The following is a 15,524-nucleotide window of genomic DNA, read 5'->3' as shown; positions in this document are numbered from 1 at the left end:
ATGGTCAAATATTACTGGTCCATCATCTGCCAGTTTCAGTCAGCATTGGGGAAATTCAACCCAAAAGCACAATATTGAAGGGGGGGGGGGGGAAAAACAAAACCCCAAACGACAAAAAAACCAACCAAAAACCAAAAGAAAAAGAAAAAAAAATCACCAACAACACATTGAAAATAATAATATATAAACCAACCAAAAAAAATCCCCCAACAAGAACCCCCTCCCCCCCCCTCAAAACCCCTCAGACCGACGTCTCGGACTGTAAGCGGAGGACAAACTTATGAGACTTAGGGTCTATGAACTCTTCTGAGAGCTTGATGAAGGGGATTTTCTTCACATTAACAACAAGGCTGAAGTCCAAGCACTTGAGGACGAAGACGAGGCCGTCCTGTAACCCGCTCGTGACCGCCTCCTCGCTGATGAGCGTCCACTGCTTGGAGAACCAGCGATCCCTGTCGTACTGGAGGGTTGGGCCCGGGCTGAGGTAACGCTCCAGGAATGCCTGCCGAGAGAGGGACGCGCCTTGGTTAGCGCCCGGCCCCAGCTCTGCATCGATCCGCCCCCAGGCAGCTCTGTGAGCACGGGCTGCAAATTGCTTCACCTTCTGCACTTCGGCAGAATTCCTCCCCCCCAGTCCTTCCCAGCTTTTCAGACCCTGGGTGCAGACACAGGGAGGGAGCTGGGGTTGCTTAGCCTGGAGAAGAGGAGGCTCAGGGGAGACCTTATTGCTGCCTACAACTACCTGAAGGGAGGTTGTAGCCAGGTGGGGGTTGGTCTCTTCTCCCAGGCACCCAGCACCAGAACAAGAGGACACAGTCTCAAGCTGTGCCAGGGGAGGTTTAGGCTGGATGTTAGGAGGATGTTCTTCATAGAAAGAGTGATTGCCCATTGGAATGTGCTGCCCAGGGAGGTGGTGGAGTCACCATCACTGGAGGTGTTTAGCAAGAGACTGGATGGGGTGCTTGGTTCCATGGTTTAGTTGATTAGATGTTGTTGAGTAATAGTTTGGACACGATGATCTGGAAGGTCTTTTCCAACCTGGTTAATTCTATCCTATCCTATCCTATCCTATCCTATCCTATCCTATCCTATCCTATCCTATCCTATCCTATCCTATCCTATCCTATCCCATCCTATCCCATCCCATCCTATCCTATCCCATCCTATCCTACTCCTATTCCATTCTACTCCTATTCCATTCTACTCCTATTCCATTCTACTCCTATTCCATTTTACTCCTATTCCATTCTATTCTACTCTAACCATCATGAGATCCTCATTTGGTCCACCCCACCAAGCTTGCAAAGTTATAGCCCTGACTTCTACTGTCAGCACTGCCATCCAGCAGCTGTTCAGTAAAGCAGTGGTCATATCTCCCCTACCAACCCCATATGCCCTCCCAAAACTACAATCCCAGACAGGCAGCTGGAACGGCTTGACCTGAAGGAGGGAGTGCCAGCTAAGGTGGAAAGCAGAGGCTTCCACTTCTGCAGTCCAAGTGAGGCTGCAAAACTGAAAGCAGAATGGGGAACACCACTTGACACTGTTTGTGTTTTACAGAATCACAGAATGGTAGGGGTTGGAAGGGACCTCTGAAGATTACCTTGTCCAAACCCCTCCTTGAGCAGGATCACCTACAGTAAATCACACAGGAACATGTGCCTGCAGGTTTGTAATGCCTCCAGAGATTAAGACTCCACAACCTTTCTGGGCAGCCTGTTTCAGTGCTCTGCCACCCTCCAAGTGAAGAATGTCTTCCTTTTGTTTATATGGAACCTCCTGAAAAGAGCCTGGCTCCACCTCCTGATACTGCCTTTTAGATGTTGATAAGCATTAATGAGTGCAACCTATAGTACACACTGATCACATCACAGACAGCAGCTATGAAAACCTTCACTCCTCTCCCTTGACAATTTTCTGCACTGAGTGCACACACAGATGTGCCATCCCTTCCTCCCTCCTTCCTCTCTCTGTTAGAGAAAGCATTACCTTTGGTGTCATGTTATTGGTGATGCAGAAGGACAAGTGTTGCAAGATGCTCTCCATGCTGTGGTACTGCTGCTGGCGTGTGGTGCGAAGGTACTTCTGCAGAGCTCTTGCCATGGAGGGAAAGATTGCCTGGGCTGCTTCCCGGGGGTCCATCATTTCTCCTGGAGCTTTCTGTTGTTCCTCTGCCTGGAGGCGTTTGATGTGAGTGAAAGCCTCCTCTACCGCAACCACAAGCCTACAGGAGGAAAACCAGGACACCAAGAGTCATAACAAGAGAGGCAGGATGGGTCTTTGGATATGGCAGTGCCTGGGAGTCAGGATTTACAAGCCCCTATTCCCATCCCTGCCATAAAGTCACTGCCTGCCATCACACAACTTAAATAAAATCTCTACTGCAAGTCTGAGGGGTAGACTTCAGCTTTTCTTTCCTTGCCCAAGCCAGCCAGCAACTAGGGGTCGTAAACCAGGATTAAGACTTTAAAAGCCTAAGTGTCATGCTTGGTTCTGCCAACACAGCATAAACATCAGCTACACAACTCAAACGGGACACAGCTGCCCTTGTAGTGAAAGCCTGTCTTTGAATACAGGGGCTCCAGCAGGCAGCGCAGTGTGAAGCATAAGGACAGGCAAGCAGTCAGGAAGAGGCTGTCTATAAATCAGCAAGACCCAGGACACAGACTGCTCTGAGACTATCAGTGCTCACAAGCTGCAGACTGCTTCGATTTACACCAACTGGGTGCAGAATTTGTGCTGCCAAATGATTCCTCTGCACCCCTTCACAGAAGAGCAACCCTGGCCCAGTCTTTACTTCCAGCACTGCTACTGGAGACATCCTCTGCAAAGCACTCCTGTGTTGGCACAGGTGAGCAAACAGCAAGACCACACCATAAAAAGGCAAACAGATACCATATGACACTTGCAAGTTAGCCCAGCACTAAGTAACAAGCGAGGGGCTAGACTGCAGCTGGCAAGGAAAACACCATGACAATGGAGGATTTACCCAACAAAACTTTTCTGCCTCTCCAGATAGGATTTGTTTCACACTGGGTTTATGCTCAGGTCACCAACTACTGTCCATCCAGATGGCTCTCAGTACCCAGAGGAAGCTGCCTCAAGCAGAGGTAAGCACGCTGCATTCAGACTACACACCAGGCACGAGATGAGAAGCCCTGACTCCTGCCCGTTTTGTTTAATCTGACTTGCAGGGTGTGGGGTGGAAGTTAGTTTCTTATCTCCTCACATCTTTTCTGTTGCAGCTCTGACCCTCTTCCTTTGAAACATGTAGCCTGATCTTCTAGTGGCTGATGGGTTTTCCTCTGACTAAGCAGCTGCTCTAACCAAACTCTGCAAGGAACGGAGAAGTGCCTGAGTTAGGAAAGGGAAGCTCAAGTTCCTATTGCTCTAAGGCTGGAAGAGAGCTCCAAAGACAGCAGTTACAGAGCAGAGGTAAGACCAAAGCAGGCTTGGGGATACAAACACACTGTGCCAGCACTTACTCAATGAAATATAGGCTGCCAGAAGACAACACAAAAGCCAGCTCCTTCCAGTTATGGCACATTCCTTTCAAACACAGGTCAGCTCAGAGGTGCCCGTCTGTAAGCAGCTCACCTCAAACTGTCAGGTAGGCTAACCACTATTTAGGGTCTGGAGCAAACAGAGGCACTACCTTGGGTCACCTCAACAAAGCATCAACTCTGCAGCCTAAGACTGACAGGCAGAAAATGCACTTAAGAGAATCACAGAATTGTTTTGGCTGGGAAAGACCTCTAAGGCTGAGTCCAAGCATCGGACTCAATATCCAACAGTCATTAAACCATATCCCAAAAGGCCACCTCTACAGGTTTTCTGAATGCTCCCAGTGACAGTGACTCCACCACCTCCCTGGGGAACCTGTTCCCATGCTTCATCACTCTGTCAGTAGAAAAGCTTTTCCTGTTATGCCCCTAGAACAATATCAGGGCATTCCCTCTAGTTCTATCACCTCATACTACAGCAAAGAGACTGCCCCTCACTACAACCTCCTTTCAGGGAGTTGTAGAGAGTGAGAAGGTCTCCCTTCAGTCTCCTTTTCTCCAGGCTAAACAACTCCACTTCCCTCAGCTGTTCCTCACAGGACCTGTTCTTCAGACCCCTCACCAGCTTCATTGCCCCTCTCTGGACCTGCAACTTCATGCCTTTCTTGTAACAAGAGGCCCAAATCTGAACACAGTATTTGAGGTGTGGCCTCAAATACATTCCAAAAATAAACCACAGCCGCTTCTGGCTGTGTCTCTCTTCCCCCAGCTCCAGCACATCCAGGTCCTTCCTGTAACAGGGGCTTCAGAACTGGACGCAGTACTCCAGGTGGGGTCTCATCAGAGCAGAGTAGAGGGGGAGAATCACCTCCCTCAACCTGTTGGCTGTGCTTATCAGCCTTGTCAGGCTCGGTGAGCCCTGGGCGACTGAGTCTCAGGGTACCTGGGGCAGGACAGCTTTACCTGGGGCAGGGAAGGTATACCTAGGGTGGGGCAGGTATACCTGGGGAGGGACAGCTATACCTGGGGAGGGACAGCTATACCTGGGGCGGGACAGCTATACCTGGGGAGGGACAGCTATACCTGGGGGGATGTGCAGCTATACTTGGGGAGGGGGGCAGCTATACTTGGGGAGGGGGGCAGCTATACCTGGGGGGGTGTGCAGCTATACCTGGGAGGGGGGGGAGCTATACCCAGGGTGGGACAGCTATATGTGGGGGGGGGAGGGGGCAGCTATACCTGGGGGGGGTGTGCAGCTATACCTGGGTGTGGGGAAGCTATACCCAGGGTGGGACAGCTATATGTGGGGGGGCAGCTATACCTGGGGGGGTGTGCAGCTATACCTGGGTGGGGGGGAGCTATACCCAGGGTGGGACAGCTATATGTGGGGGGGGCAGCTATACCTGGGGGGGTGTGCAGCTATACCTGGGGGGGGTGTCCAGCTATACCCAGGGTGGGACAGCTATATGTAGGGGGGGCAGCTATACCTGGGGGGGTGTGCAGCTATACCTGGGTGGGGGGGAGCTATACCCAGGGTGGGACAGCTATATGTGGGGGGGGCAGCTATACCTGGGGGGGTGTGCAGCTATACCTGGGGGGGGTGTGCAGCTATACCTGGGGGGGGTGTGCAGCTATACCCAGGGTGGGACAGCTATATGTGGGGGGGGGGCAGCTATACCTGGGGGGGTGTGCAGCTATACCTGGGGGGGGTGTCCAGCTATACCCAGGGTGGGACAGCTATATGTGGTGGGGGGCAGCTATACCTGGCACGGCGTTTCTTCACCCGGCGCTCGTGGTCAGCCTCTTCGTAGTAGAGCTCGTTGTGGCTGGAGTCCCTGCGCCGCGCCGCCGCCGCTATCATGGCACGGGACTGCCCCGAGGCGTTGTTCCCTGGGCCTTTGGGAGGTGAGGACAGGCAAAAAGGGCTGTTACTGTCACAGGGCGGGGGCTGGGACAGGCCAGCACCCCACAGCACGGCACAAGCGCTCTGCGGCTCCAGCCTTCCCAGGCAACGCCTGAAACCCTCCCCCGGTCCTCAGGAGCTCTAGGTAGAAAGACTGCTAGACAGCAGAGGCTTAGAGAGGGAGCTTTGGCACATGGACCAGGGAAGTTAGTTGGGATGAAGGATCTCACGCAGCATACACAGAGGCAGAGGTGAGGTGCACATGCCAAGGATGCAACTTACCACCCATTATATATGTTTTCAGTTTGAAGGCAAGGGCGGCTGGAACGCACCGTATTTCAGCGACAAGACAGAGTGAGAGCACAAGAAGTGAGGAGTTGGAAAGAGGAGAAAGACAAACACAAGAACATCATGAGACGTGGAGATGAATGAACAAAAGCCAAACTCCAGACAGTTATATGCAGGGGGGAAAAACAGGAGGCAAAGGCAGCAGGGTCACCTTTAGAGAAAGCACAGGCTTTTCCAGAAGGGCAGATACTGTCCTGGGCTCTAAATGCATAGGAACTTCTCATGGCACTCTGAGCAGCACCTGCCATTACAGCTTCTGTTGCTGAGCCTACTCAGTGGCAGGAACAGGGGAGCTGCAATCTGCTTCAGCACACCCAGTCAAATGATCAAGCTATCTGTTAGAACACCGTAACTAGTGACCTTAAAACACAGCTGTAGGCTCTGCAGCTCCCTCCTGAAGCTCACAGCTCTGGCTGCTTGGGCAGAGAGAGGAAAAAAAAACCTGTTGCCCCAGAAAGTCTATAAACCCTTCTGTCTAGGTAGGGGACAGAGGTGGGTGTACCTAGAGGGAAGAACTAGTCTAGGACTGCCTCCAAACCACCAAGAGCTGCTTTGCTGACTAACTGCTCCGAAAGCCCACGGTCTCAAGCAGCAGTGGTTAGGGCAAATCAATTGCACAGGCATGCTTCAAATTGTTCTGCTCATGCAAAGGCAACTCCTAATTTTTTTTCCTAAAAAGCACAAACCAGATTCCAAGAAGCTCAGCAGTGGGAAGGCCAAGCATTCATACAGCCAGCTTCTTAAGAGTATAAACACTTCAGCCTTTGTTTGACAGCGCTGAAATGGAGGATATGACTCAAGGGAGACAAAAGCTCCCAAATTTGGCTCAGAACTGCAGTTTGCCCCATTGACTATGCCTGGTGATGGAAATCCTGGGTTTGAAGGTGAGCCTCCCCACACTGTGTAAGAGAGATTGCAACAACCTGGTTTTCCTTCCTGGCTGCTCCTGTACCAAATACAAAAGCTGCCAACAAATTAGGCTGCCTTAATAGCATTATTGTCTTTTCTCTTGGAGGCTGTAAGAGACTGTCAGGATGCCAAGGTAAGCAGCAGCCAGAACTATGCTCTGCTTTGCAAAATGGATGCAAATCTTCTTAAGGACATGCCTACAAGCTTGAGATTGCCATGTCCACAAAGGCAGTGGCATGGCACTAGGAATAGCCCAGGCAACTTGGTACTGCCCCAAAAGGGAAGGCCTGAGTTTTCAGGCTGTGGCAGGCTCATGAGCTTGACACTTGGAAAGACCTCCTACCCACAGCTGTAGCTTGCTTCTGGTTCCCTCTCATCTGACACAGTTTTGTGAGCTAGCAGCTCCTAACATGCTAATGCTACCAGGTTTTCCTCCAAGCTTGGGAGACTCCATGTCCCAGCAGACGCTGCAAGAACAGAGGCTCTGCCACCTCCTGAAGGGATGCTACAGCGCAGGAGAAGCCATGCCAGCTAGGAATCAGAATGGCATGTGCTGCAGCCACTCTGGCAGACCCTTGGGTTTGAATGGTGTGCAGACACCTGTGGGATCAGAGAGCCCTCACTTTCCACACACCAGTCCTCATTTGACAGCAAGAAGCTGGAATGAAAGATTTCAGCTCTAGAGAAGTGCAAAGCAAGTCTCTTTGTTTCCCCTTTCCAACTCAACTGACTCTCTCCTACCCAAGAGCTTCCTCACTCCAGGCAGCAAGGAAGACACAAGAGGCAAGCTACTCTCCCTTCCACCTGCTTCCCCCTGCCAGGATGGGGACATCTCACTGTAAGGATCAAAGCCTCCAATTGATTTTACAGACTAAGCAACACTGCATCTGTCTCAGGGAAACATTTAGAGAGAGATCTTTGAAGCTCCTGAAGTCACCAAAAATGAAACAATAAACCACCACCACACCCCCCTTAGGCACTGAAACTCTGAAGGCAAAGCAATCATACCATGTTTTCCTGTGTGACAGATACTCTTCCTATTTTGGTCTCCACACCCTGCATGTATCACCCCCTTCTCCAGCTAAATCCCTTCAGTCTGTTTTGCCTTCCAGCTCTCAAAGCCTTTCAAGACCACCAAATTCACAGGCAGGATGTGCCTCACCTCATCTTGCCACAGGACTTTAGCCATCCTTCACCACTAAAGCTTCCCTACACAACTTCAGCCCTTCCACCAAAGGAATGCATGCTTTTATAAAGGCTGTAATGGCCAGGCACACCCTGCTTATCAAGCCCAGCTTTCACTGATAGGGTTTGAGAGTGTCAAAGATTAAGTCCAGTTTTCACTGCTTTGAGTGTCCACAGGGATCCACCCACAGGCATCTTTTTAAAGCCCAAAAGTTTGAAATAGGTTTGCAGGATGGCAAAGTTCAAGCAGCGCTGTTATCTGCCTCTGAATTTCCACGAACTGCTTAGCATCAGGATGACCTGGGAGCAGGGCTGCACATAAGCCAGGCACACTTAATTTAGTGCTCTAAAGGCTGCAGGCTGAGGAAAACTGCTTTCACATTGATACCAACCTCCTTCACTCTGCTACAGGCTGCCTCTGGAAACAGCACAATAGGCAAACAGGGAACTCATTTAGGCTAAAAGTTGTGTTTATTGCACTAGCATAACCAAGGAGACGACCCAAGGGTGACAACAGGCAGAGGCTGTCTAAAACAATCAGTGGTATCAAAAAGTACTTGTCCAGCCTTAGAATAGAATACAACAGAGTAGAATAGAATACAACAGAATACAACAGAGTAGAATAGAATAGAATAGAATAGAATAGAATAGAATAGAATAGAATAGAATAGAATAGAATAGAATAGAATAGAATAGAATTAACCAGGTTGGAAAAGACCTTTGAGATCATCGAGTCCAACCTATCACCCAGCACCATCTAATCAACTAAACTATGGCACCAAGTGCCCCATCCAGCCTCTTCCTAAACACCTCCAGTGATGGTGACTCCACCACCTCCCTGGGCAGCACATTCCAAAGGCCAATCTCTCTTTCTGTGAAGAACTTCCTCCTAACATCCAGCCTAAACCTCCGCTGGCGCCACTTGAGACCATGTCCTTAAGCCTGACACAAAACTTGGCCATTTCACCTGGCAGAGACAAAAGTCTTATTGTGGGCTAAACATTATGTGCAAAGTCATGTGGAACTGCAAACTCAGCACTGTCAGGATGATTTCCAGCAAGGAACAAGGATTTGGCAAAGCAAGAAGGTGAGAACGCGTGCCTAACAAAGCATAAAGCCGACTCGGCCCTTGACTTGGCCCTTCCCCATCCCACCCAGTCTCAGAGATGACATTTCCCCTCACCTACCATCAACATTGTAGACTTTCAGGCCAGCCATGTGCTTGGCAGCACGGGATTTGGAGGCTGTTAACAAAGCTGGATTGTAGACTGTGAAATCTCTGTAGTAGTTTTCCAGAACCACCAGTGCAGCTCGCTGGATGCTAAGAGGGGTAGGGGAGGAAAGAAAAAGAAAAACATTCAAGACAAACCTCTTCAAAATGCAACAAATTCTTTTGTTTCCTGAAAAGAAGACAGGGGAAAAAAAAAATAGCCACATTATTTGGAACTGGGTTGTCACACCCACAGAATTGTGCAACAAACTATTAAGTCACTCTCTCTAGGAGGTGAGATTTCATTTGCGCTGCAAGACAAATGTCCCTGCCCTCACCTCGACAGGAGGATGGCAGGAAATCCCCAGCCAAGGGCATCACACAAACTGAAGCACTTGGCTGCCTGCAGTATGGGAAAGCACAGGACAAGAGGTCAGCCTGCATCAGCAGTACAATAGCTGTGACACAGAGACCTTGCTGAGGCTGAAGATAGAGTAGAGCACCACGCCGGTTGTGCTGTAGCTGGCTGGCCTAGATAGAAGGACCAGCTCAGGACAGATGTTTTTCCTTTTGAGTCATTCCCAGCCACACCTCACAGCTCCTCAGATCTCCATCTGAGCACTGAGAAAAGCCCAATCTCCAGCTTTCACAGGAAGATAAGATCTCTGCCTGAGGAGCATGGCTGCTGCAGAAGGGATTACCTCAATATTGCTTGTTAAATCCCGGGCCAGGGACAGAACGAGCAGCAGTCACACTCCCTCCATCCTTTTGAAGGGATGGATGCCTCTGCATAAAATGATGACACACAGGAGCACAGCCAGCAGCAGGAAGAGCTCAACCCACAGGTATCTTCCTTTGCAATCACTTTGACAACAGAGAGGCATGTCTACAGGCACTGCTACCAACAAACAGGACAGCACTTCAAAACAAGCCAGAGCTATGCTGTTGAAAAATCACAGAAGGGCTTAGAGGTTGCAAAGGCAACCTGAGAAAAGAGTAACCTAATGAGGTTCAACAGGGACAAGTGTAGAGTCCTTTATCTGGAAGGAAGAATAAACTGCCCCAGTACAGGTTAGGAGGTGATCTGCTGGAGTGCAGCCCTGTGGAGAAGGACCTGGGAGTCCTGGTGGACAAGAAGTTATCCATGAGTCAGCAATGTGCCCTTTGGGGCCAATGGGATCCTGGGGTGCATTAGGAGGAGTGTGTCCAGCTGATCGAGGGAGGTTCTCCTCCTCTACTCTGCCCTGGTGAGGCCCCATCTGGAATACTGCATCCAGGTTTAGGCTCCCCAGTTCACAGTATCACCAAGGTTGGAAGAGACCTCAAAGATCGAGTCCAACCTGTTGAAGAGGGACAAGGATCTGCTGGAAAGAGTGCAGGGACTGGAGCACATGCCCTGTGAGGAGAGGCTGAGAGCCCTGGGGCTTTTTAGTCTGGAGAAGAGGAGACTGAGAGGGGATTTAAAAATTGTTGATCAATATCTGAGGGTTGGGTGTCAGGAGGGAGGGGACAGGCTCTCCTCTGCTGCACCCTGTGACAGGACAAGGGGCAATGGATATAAACTGCAGCGCAGGAGGTTCCACCTCAGTGTGAGGAGGAACTTCTTCCCTGTGAGAGTCACAGAGCACAGAAACAAGCTCCCCAGAGAGGTTGTGAGTCCTTTTCTCTGGAGACTTTCAAGACCTTCATTCATCTGGATGCATTCCTGTGTGACCTGTGCTAGCTTCTGTACTCCTGGTCTGGCAGGGGGCTTGGACTCGATGATCTTTGGAGGTCCCTTCCAACCCCTAACATCCTGTGATCCTGTGTCCTTAGAGACCACCTACATCAACCTTGCTGCCATGGGCAGGGGCACAAACACATGTGCAGGATCTAGGACACAGCTCTCTCTGGGTTGCTCTGCCTCCGTGCCCCAGCCTGACGTCCGGCTGGCAGTAGCATCCTCAACGACGAGGATCAGATGACTGATTCAGCCAGCTGGAGCTTGCCAAGAACCCACACTTCATTTCATTCTGTACCCACAAAAATCATGGGAGAACTGCCAACACATTTGTTGACAGTTAATTGCAAAGCTCACTCTTAACCAACAGAGCCTAAGGAAAGTAACCAAGCATTCTCACACCTTACATCACTGGAAGGCAATGTTCCATGGATAGCAACGTGGGAAAGTAGGACATCAACAAATTAAGACCCAAAATTCAATTCTCAGCACCACCATTGATTCAGTGCAAGCTGATGGGAGGAATTATTTATGTTTTCCTGTAATCTGTGCTAATATGAAGCTTCTGCATTGCACCCCAGCAACTCAAACACCACACACACATTCCCATCCTCATTCTCTGCTGCTTCCCTCCCACTGATCAGAGAGTGTAGACACCAGCCCATTGACAAGATTAAGAGAAAGAAGCATAGAATGTTAGGGGTTGGAAGGGGCCTCCAGAGGGGTTGCTTAGCCTGGAGAAGAGGAGGCTCAGGGGAGACCTCATTGCTCTCTACAACTACCTGAAGGGAGGTTGTAGCCAGGTGGAGGTTGGTCTCTTCTCCCAGGCAACCAGCACCAGAACAACAGGACACAGTCTCAAGCTGCACCAGGGGAGATTCAGACTGGATGTTAGGAAGAAATTCTACACAGAGAGAGTGATTACCCATTGGAATGGGCTGCCCAGGGAGGTGGTGGAGTTGCCATCACTGGAGGTGTTTAGGAGGAGACTTGATAGGGTGCTTGGTGCCATGGTTTAGTTGATTAGGTGGTGTTGGGTGATAGGCTGGACACGATGATCTCGAAGGTCTCTTCCAACCTGGTCTATTCTATTCCAGTCTATTCTAGTCTAGTCTTCTGTCTAGTCCAACCTCTCTGCCAAAGCAGGATCACCTAGGGCGAGCCACACAGGAACACATCCAGGTGGGTTTCGAGAGTCTCCAGAGAAGGAGACTCCACTACCTCTCTGTGCAGCCTGCTCCAGTGCTCCATCACCCTCACAGTATAGAAATGTCTCCTCATGTTGAGGTGGAACTTCTTATGTTCCAGTTTACATTCATGATTCCTTTTCCTATTACTGGGCACCACCAAAAAGAGACTGTAACCTGCATCTTGACACCACCCATCAGATATTTATAGACATCAGCAGGATCCCCTCTCAGCCTTCTCTTCTCAAGACCATACAGCCCCAATTCTCTCAGTCTTTCTTCACAGGAGAAATGTGTAATCATTCTTGCAGCTCTCCATTGGACTCTCTTCAGTAGATCTCTGTCTCTTCAATTGGGAAGCCCAAAATGGGAGACAGCATTCCAGGGATGGTCTCACCAGGGCAGAGCAGCGGGGGAGGAGAACCTCTCTAGTCCTGCTGGACACACTGTTCTTGATGCATGCCACGATGCCACTAGCCCTCTTGGCCACAAGGGTACATTGCTGTCCCACAGACAACTCACTAAGAAATACAGATAAACCCAGTTTTGTTCACCAGGTACCTACAACTACCTGAAGGGAGGTTGTGGCCAGGTGGGGGTTGGTCTCTGCTCCCAGACAACCAGCACCAGAACAAGAGGACACAGTCCCAAGCTGTGCCAGGGGAAGTTTAGGCTGGAGGTGAGGAGAAAGTTCTTCCCAGAAAGAGTAATTGGCCATTGGAATGTGCTGCCCAGGGAGGTGGTGGAGTCACCATCCCTGGAGCTGTTCAAGAGGGGACTGGATGTGGCACTTGAAGCCATGGTTTAGTTAGCCGTGAGGTGTCGGGTGATAGGTTGGACTTGATGATCTCTGAGGTCTCTTCCAACCTTATTGATTCTATGATTCTATGATTCATCAGTCACTATTGTGGTGCAGCACCACATGTTTCACGAGCTGCATATCTTTAAGATGAAGAATGTTGCTTTTGAAGCAAACTCCATCTCTGAGACTGTTTGGTGGGGACTTTTGTATCCAGCTAGAACATCTTAAAGAAGCTTTACCTTCCAGGGGCTGGCCCTTCATATTTCCTCACATCAAAGTTTGTTAAAAGCAACTCAAGTACTTGGCTACTGGTATGTAGTAAAATGCCACTGTTCAAGCCAGGAGGTAATTTACCTCTAAGGAAGCAGTACAGACTGACCCCCTGCACATCCATGTAGGCACTGACACAGGAGAGGTAAAACCCAGTTTACCCCTGTGAAACCTTTGCCTTCTGCTGTGAATTTGATGCAGCTTAAAACCCAAATGTCATAAAAGAATATCACATGGCAGCAGTACAGAGTCACCCTTCTGCCTCCATTCAAACCTGACTCAGTTATTCCATGTTTGCTTCCCAGGAAGGCCAACTCCATTGAGTTTCATCTCAAAAATGCAGTGTTTGGAAAACTAGGACCAACTCAAACCAAGAAGGTAAAAATGAGCAGTTGCACTCTGCTAATACACTGCACTCATCCCAGCAGTGGGAAATGTTTGGGAGGTGCTCCGCTGATCAACTCTCTCTACCAGGACAAAATGCAGACACATTTTCCCCGGACCCTACAGAGAATGTTATCATCAGGATGCCAGCTTTCCCCACCCAACACCCCTTCCATCCCCTCACTAAACAACCAACCCCACCAATTCACAGTCATGTGCACCCAAAGTCCAAACACAATGAAGCTTTTATGTTGCAATAAGCAACCACGATTGCCCTGAAAATTAAAGCCCAGCTATCTACTGGTGATGCAGATATGGAATGGAATGGAATGGAATGGAATGGAATGGAATGGAATGGAATGGAATGGAATGGAATGGAATGGAATGGAATGGGATTGAGTAGAAGAATAGAATTAAACAGGTTGGAAAAGGTCTTCAAGATCATCAAGTCCAACCTATCACCCAACACCATCTAATCAACTACACCATGGCACCAAGCACCCCATCCAGTCTCTTCCTAAACACCTCCAGTAATGGTGACTCCACCACCTCCCTGGGCAGCACATTCCGATAGCCAATCTCCCTTTCTGGGAAGAACTTTCTCTTCACCTTGAGCCTAAACATCCCCTTGCACAGCTTGAGACTGTGTCCTCTTGTTCTGGTGCTGATTGCCTGGGAGAAGATGAGAGAGGGGAAGAGGGGGAGAGGGGGAGAGGGGGAGAGGGGGAGAGGGGGAGAGGGGGAGAGGGGGAGAGGGGGAGAGGGGGAGAGGGGGAGAGGGGGAGAGGGGGAGAGGGGGAGAGGGGGAGAGGGGGAGAGGGGGAGAGGGGGAGAGGGGGAGGGAGAGAGAGGAGGCTACAGACAAGAAAATGAGATGGTCACAGTAATTAGCAACAGCAAAGAGAAGGCTGAATCAGAGCCTTCTGGGCCACGTTGCTCAACTTCACCCACATCAAGGGGAAGCCTCACCCTGCACAGCACAGGACAGCCAGCCCTGCCCCATGTAGGAGCTGCAAAGCAACAAGAACCCCCCCTTCAAAAAAGCACAGCCTTCCAAACACAGCAGAACGGGATCCAAGCCACTTGTGCAAGAGAATGTGCAAGGAGGAGGGTAACCACAAGCAAGCAGGCACCCAGAGCAGCCCTGAGGAGCGAGGAGGAGCAAAGGAAACTGCTAAGGAAGCATGCCGACAGAAATTCAGGTTTTTGGGGACTTTCCACGGCGGGGCAGACCCCTCTGCTGCCTTGTGAGCAAGGTGAAGTGGCTGCAGCAAGCCTCCTCCCCACCCACAGGCCAGGAATGGAAACTGGCAGTCTTCCCAGAGCCCATGTTCAGAGGCTCTCTCCTTGCAGCAGTGTCTCGGGAGGAGTTCAGCACCATGTCGGTCACTGCTTTCATTCACCCCACACTTCAGCAAACTCAGGCTTTCCCTGCTTCCACCATTCAGAAGAATAGGGAGGGGCAGGAAGAAAATGAACAGCAGGTTTCAGCACTGAAATGCCTGTTTGGAGAAGGTCAGGGTAAGAATCCTTCCCACGTCAGAGCGTCTAACCGTGAGGCTCTGCCATCCCAGTGCACTTCAGCCACTGTAACCAACTACCAGAATAGAGAAAGGAATAGCAGGGTACAAAATACCACACTTGCAGAATCACAGAATGGTAGGGGTTGGAAAGGACCTCTGGAGATCATCTAGTCCAGCCCCCCTGCTAATGCAGGCTCACCTAGAGCAGGCTGCAGAGGAACATGTCTGGGCAGGTCTTGAAAGTCTCCAGAGAAAGAGACTCCACAAGCTCTCTGGGCAGCCTGCTCCAGTGCTCTGGCACCCTCAAAGAAAAGATGCTTTTCCTCATGTTCAGGTGAAACCACCTGTGTTCTAGTTTGTGCCCACTGCCCCTTGTCCTACCACTGGACACCACTGAAAAGAACCCAGCCCCATCCTCATGATTTACACCCTTTATATACTGGTAAGTATTGATAAGATCCCCTCTCAGTCTTCTCTTCTTCACGTGGAAGAGCCCCACGTCTCTCACACTCTCGTCATCTTCAGGGCTCTCTGTTCAGACTCAAAACCCAAGACATGACAGAAGATAAATGGCCTGGTA

General features: G+C 50.3%; 1 protein-coding gene across 1 annotated transcript in view; it reads right to left on the bottom strand.

Annotated features, from left to right (window-relative positions):
* Positions 1-239: 239 nt before the first annotated feature.
* Positions 240-15,524, bottom strand: part of VANGL1 (VANGL planar cell polarity protein 1) — a 58,716-nt gene continuing 43,431 nt past the window's right edge. Inside the window, exons 5-8 of the mRNA XM_054163974.1 lie at positions 9,036-9,169; positions 5,267-5,399; positions 1,990-2,224; positions 240-502 (exon numbers count right to left, since the gene is read on the bottom strand). Coding sequence (XP_054019949.1) covers positions 242-502; positions 1,990-2,224; positions 5,267-5,399; positions 9,036-9,169 — 763 coding nt within the window. The 3' untranslated portion in view covers positions 240-241. The remainder of the gene's footprint in view (positions 503-1,989; positions 2,225-5,266; positions 5,400-9,035; positions 9,170-15,524) is intronic.

The sequence above is a fragment of the Dryobates pubescens genome, chromosome 8, assembly GCF_014839835.1.
Source record: "Dryobates pubescens isolate bDryPub1 chromosome 8, bDryPub1.pri, whole genome shotgun sequence".
In the NCBI taxonomy this organism is placed as follows: Eukaryota; Metazoa; Chordata; class Aves; order Piciformes; family Picidae; genus Dryobates; species Dryobates pubescens.
This window is presented reverse-complemented; position numbering and strand designations above follow the sequence as displayed.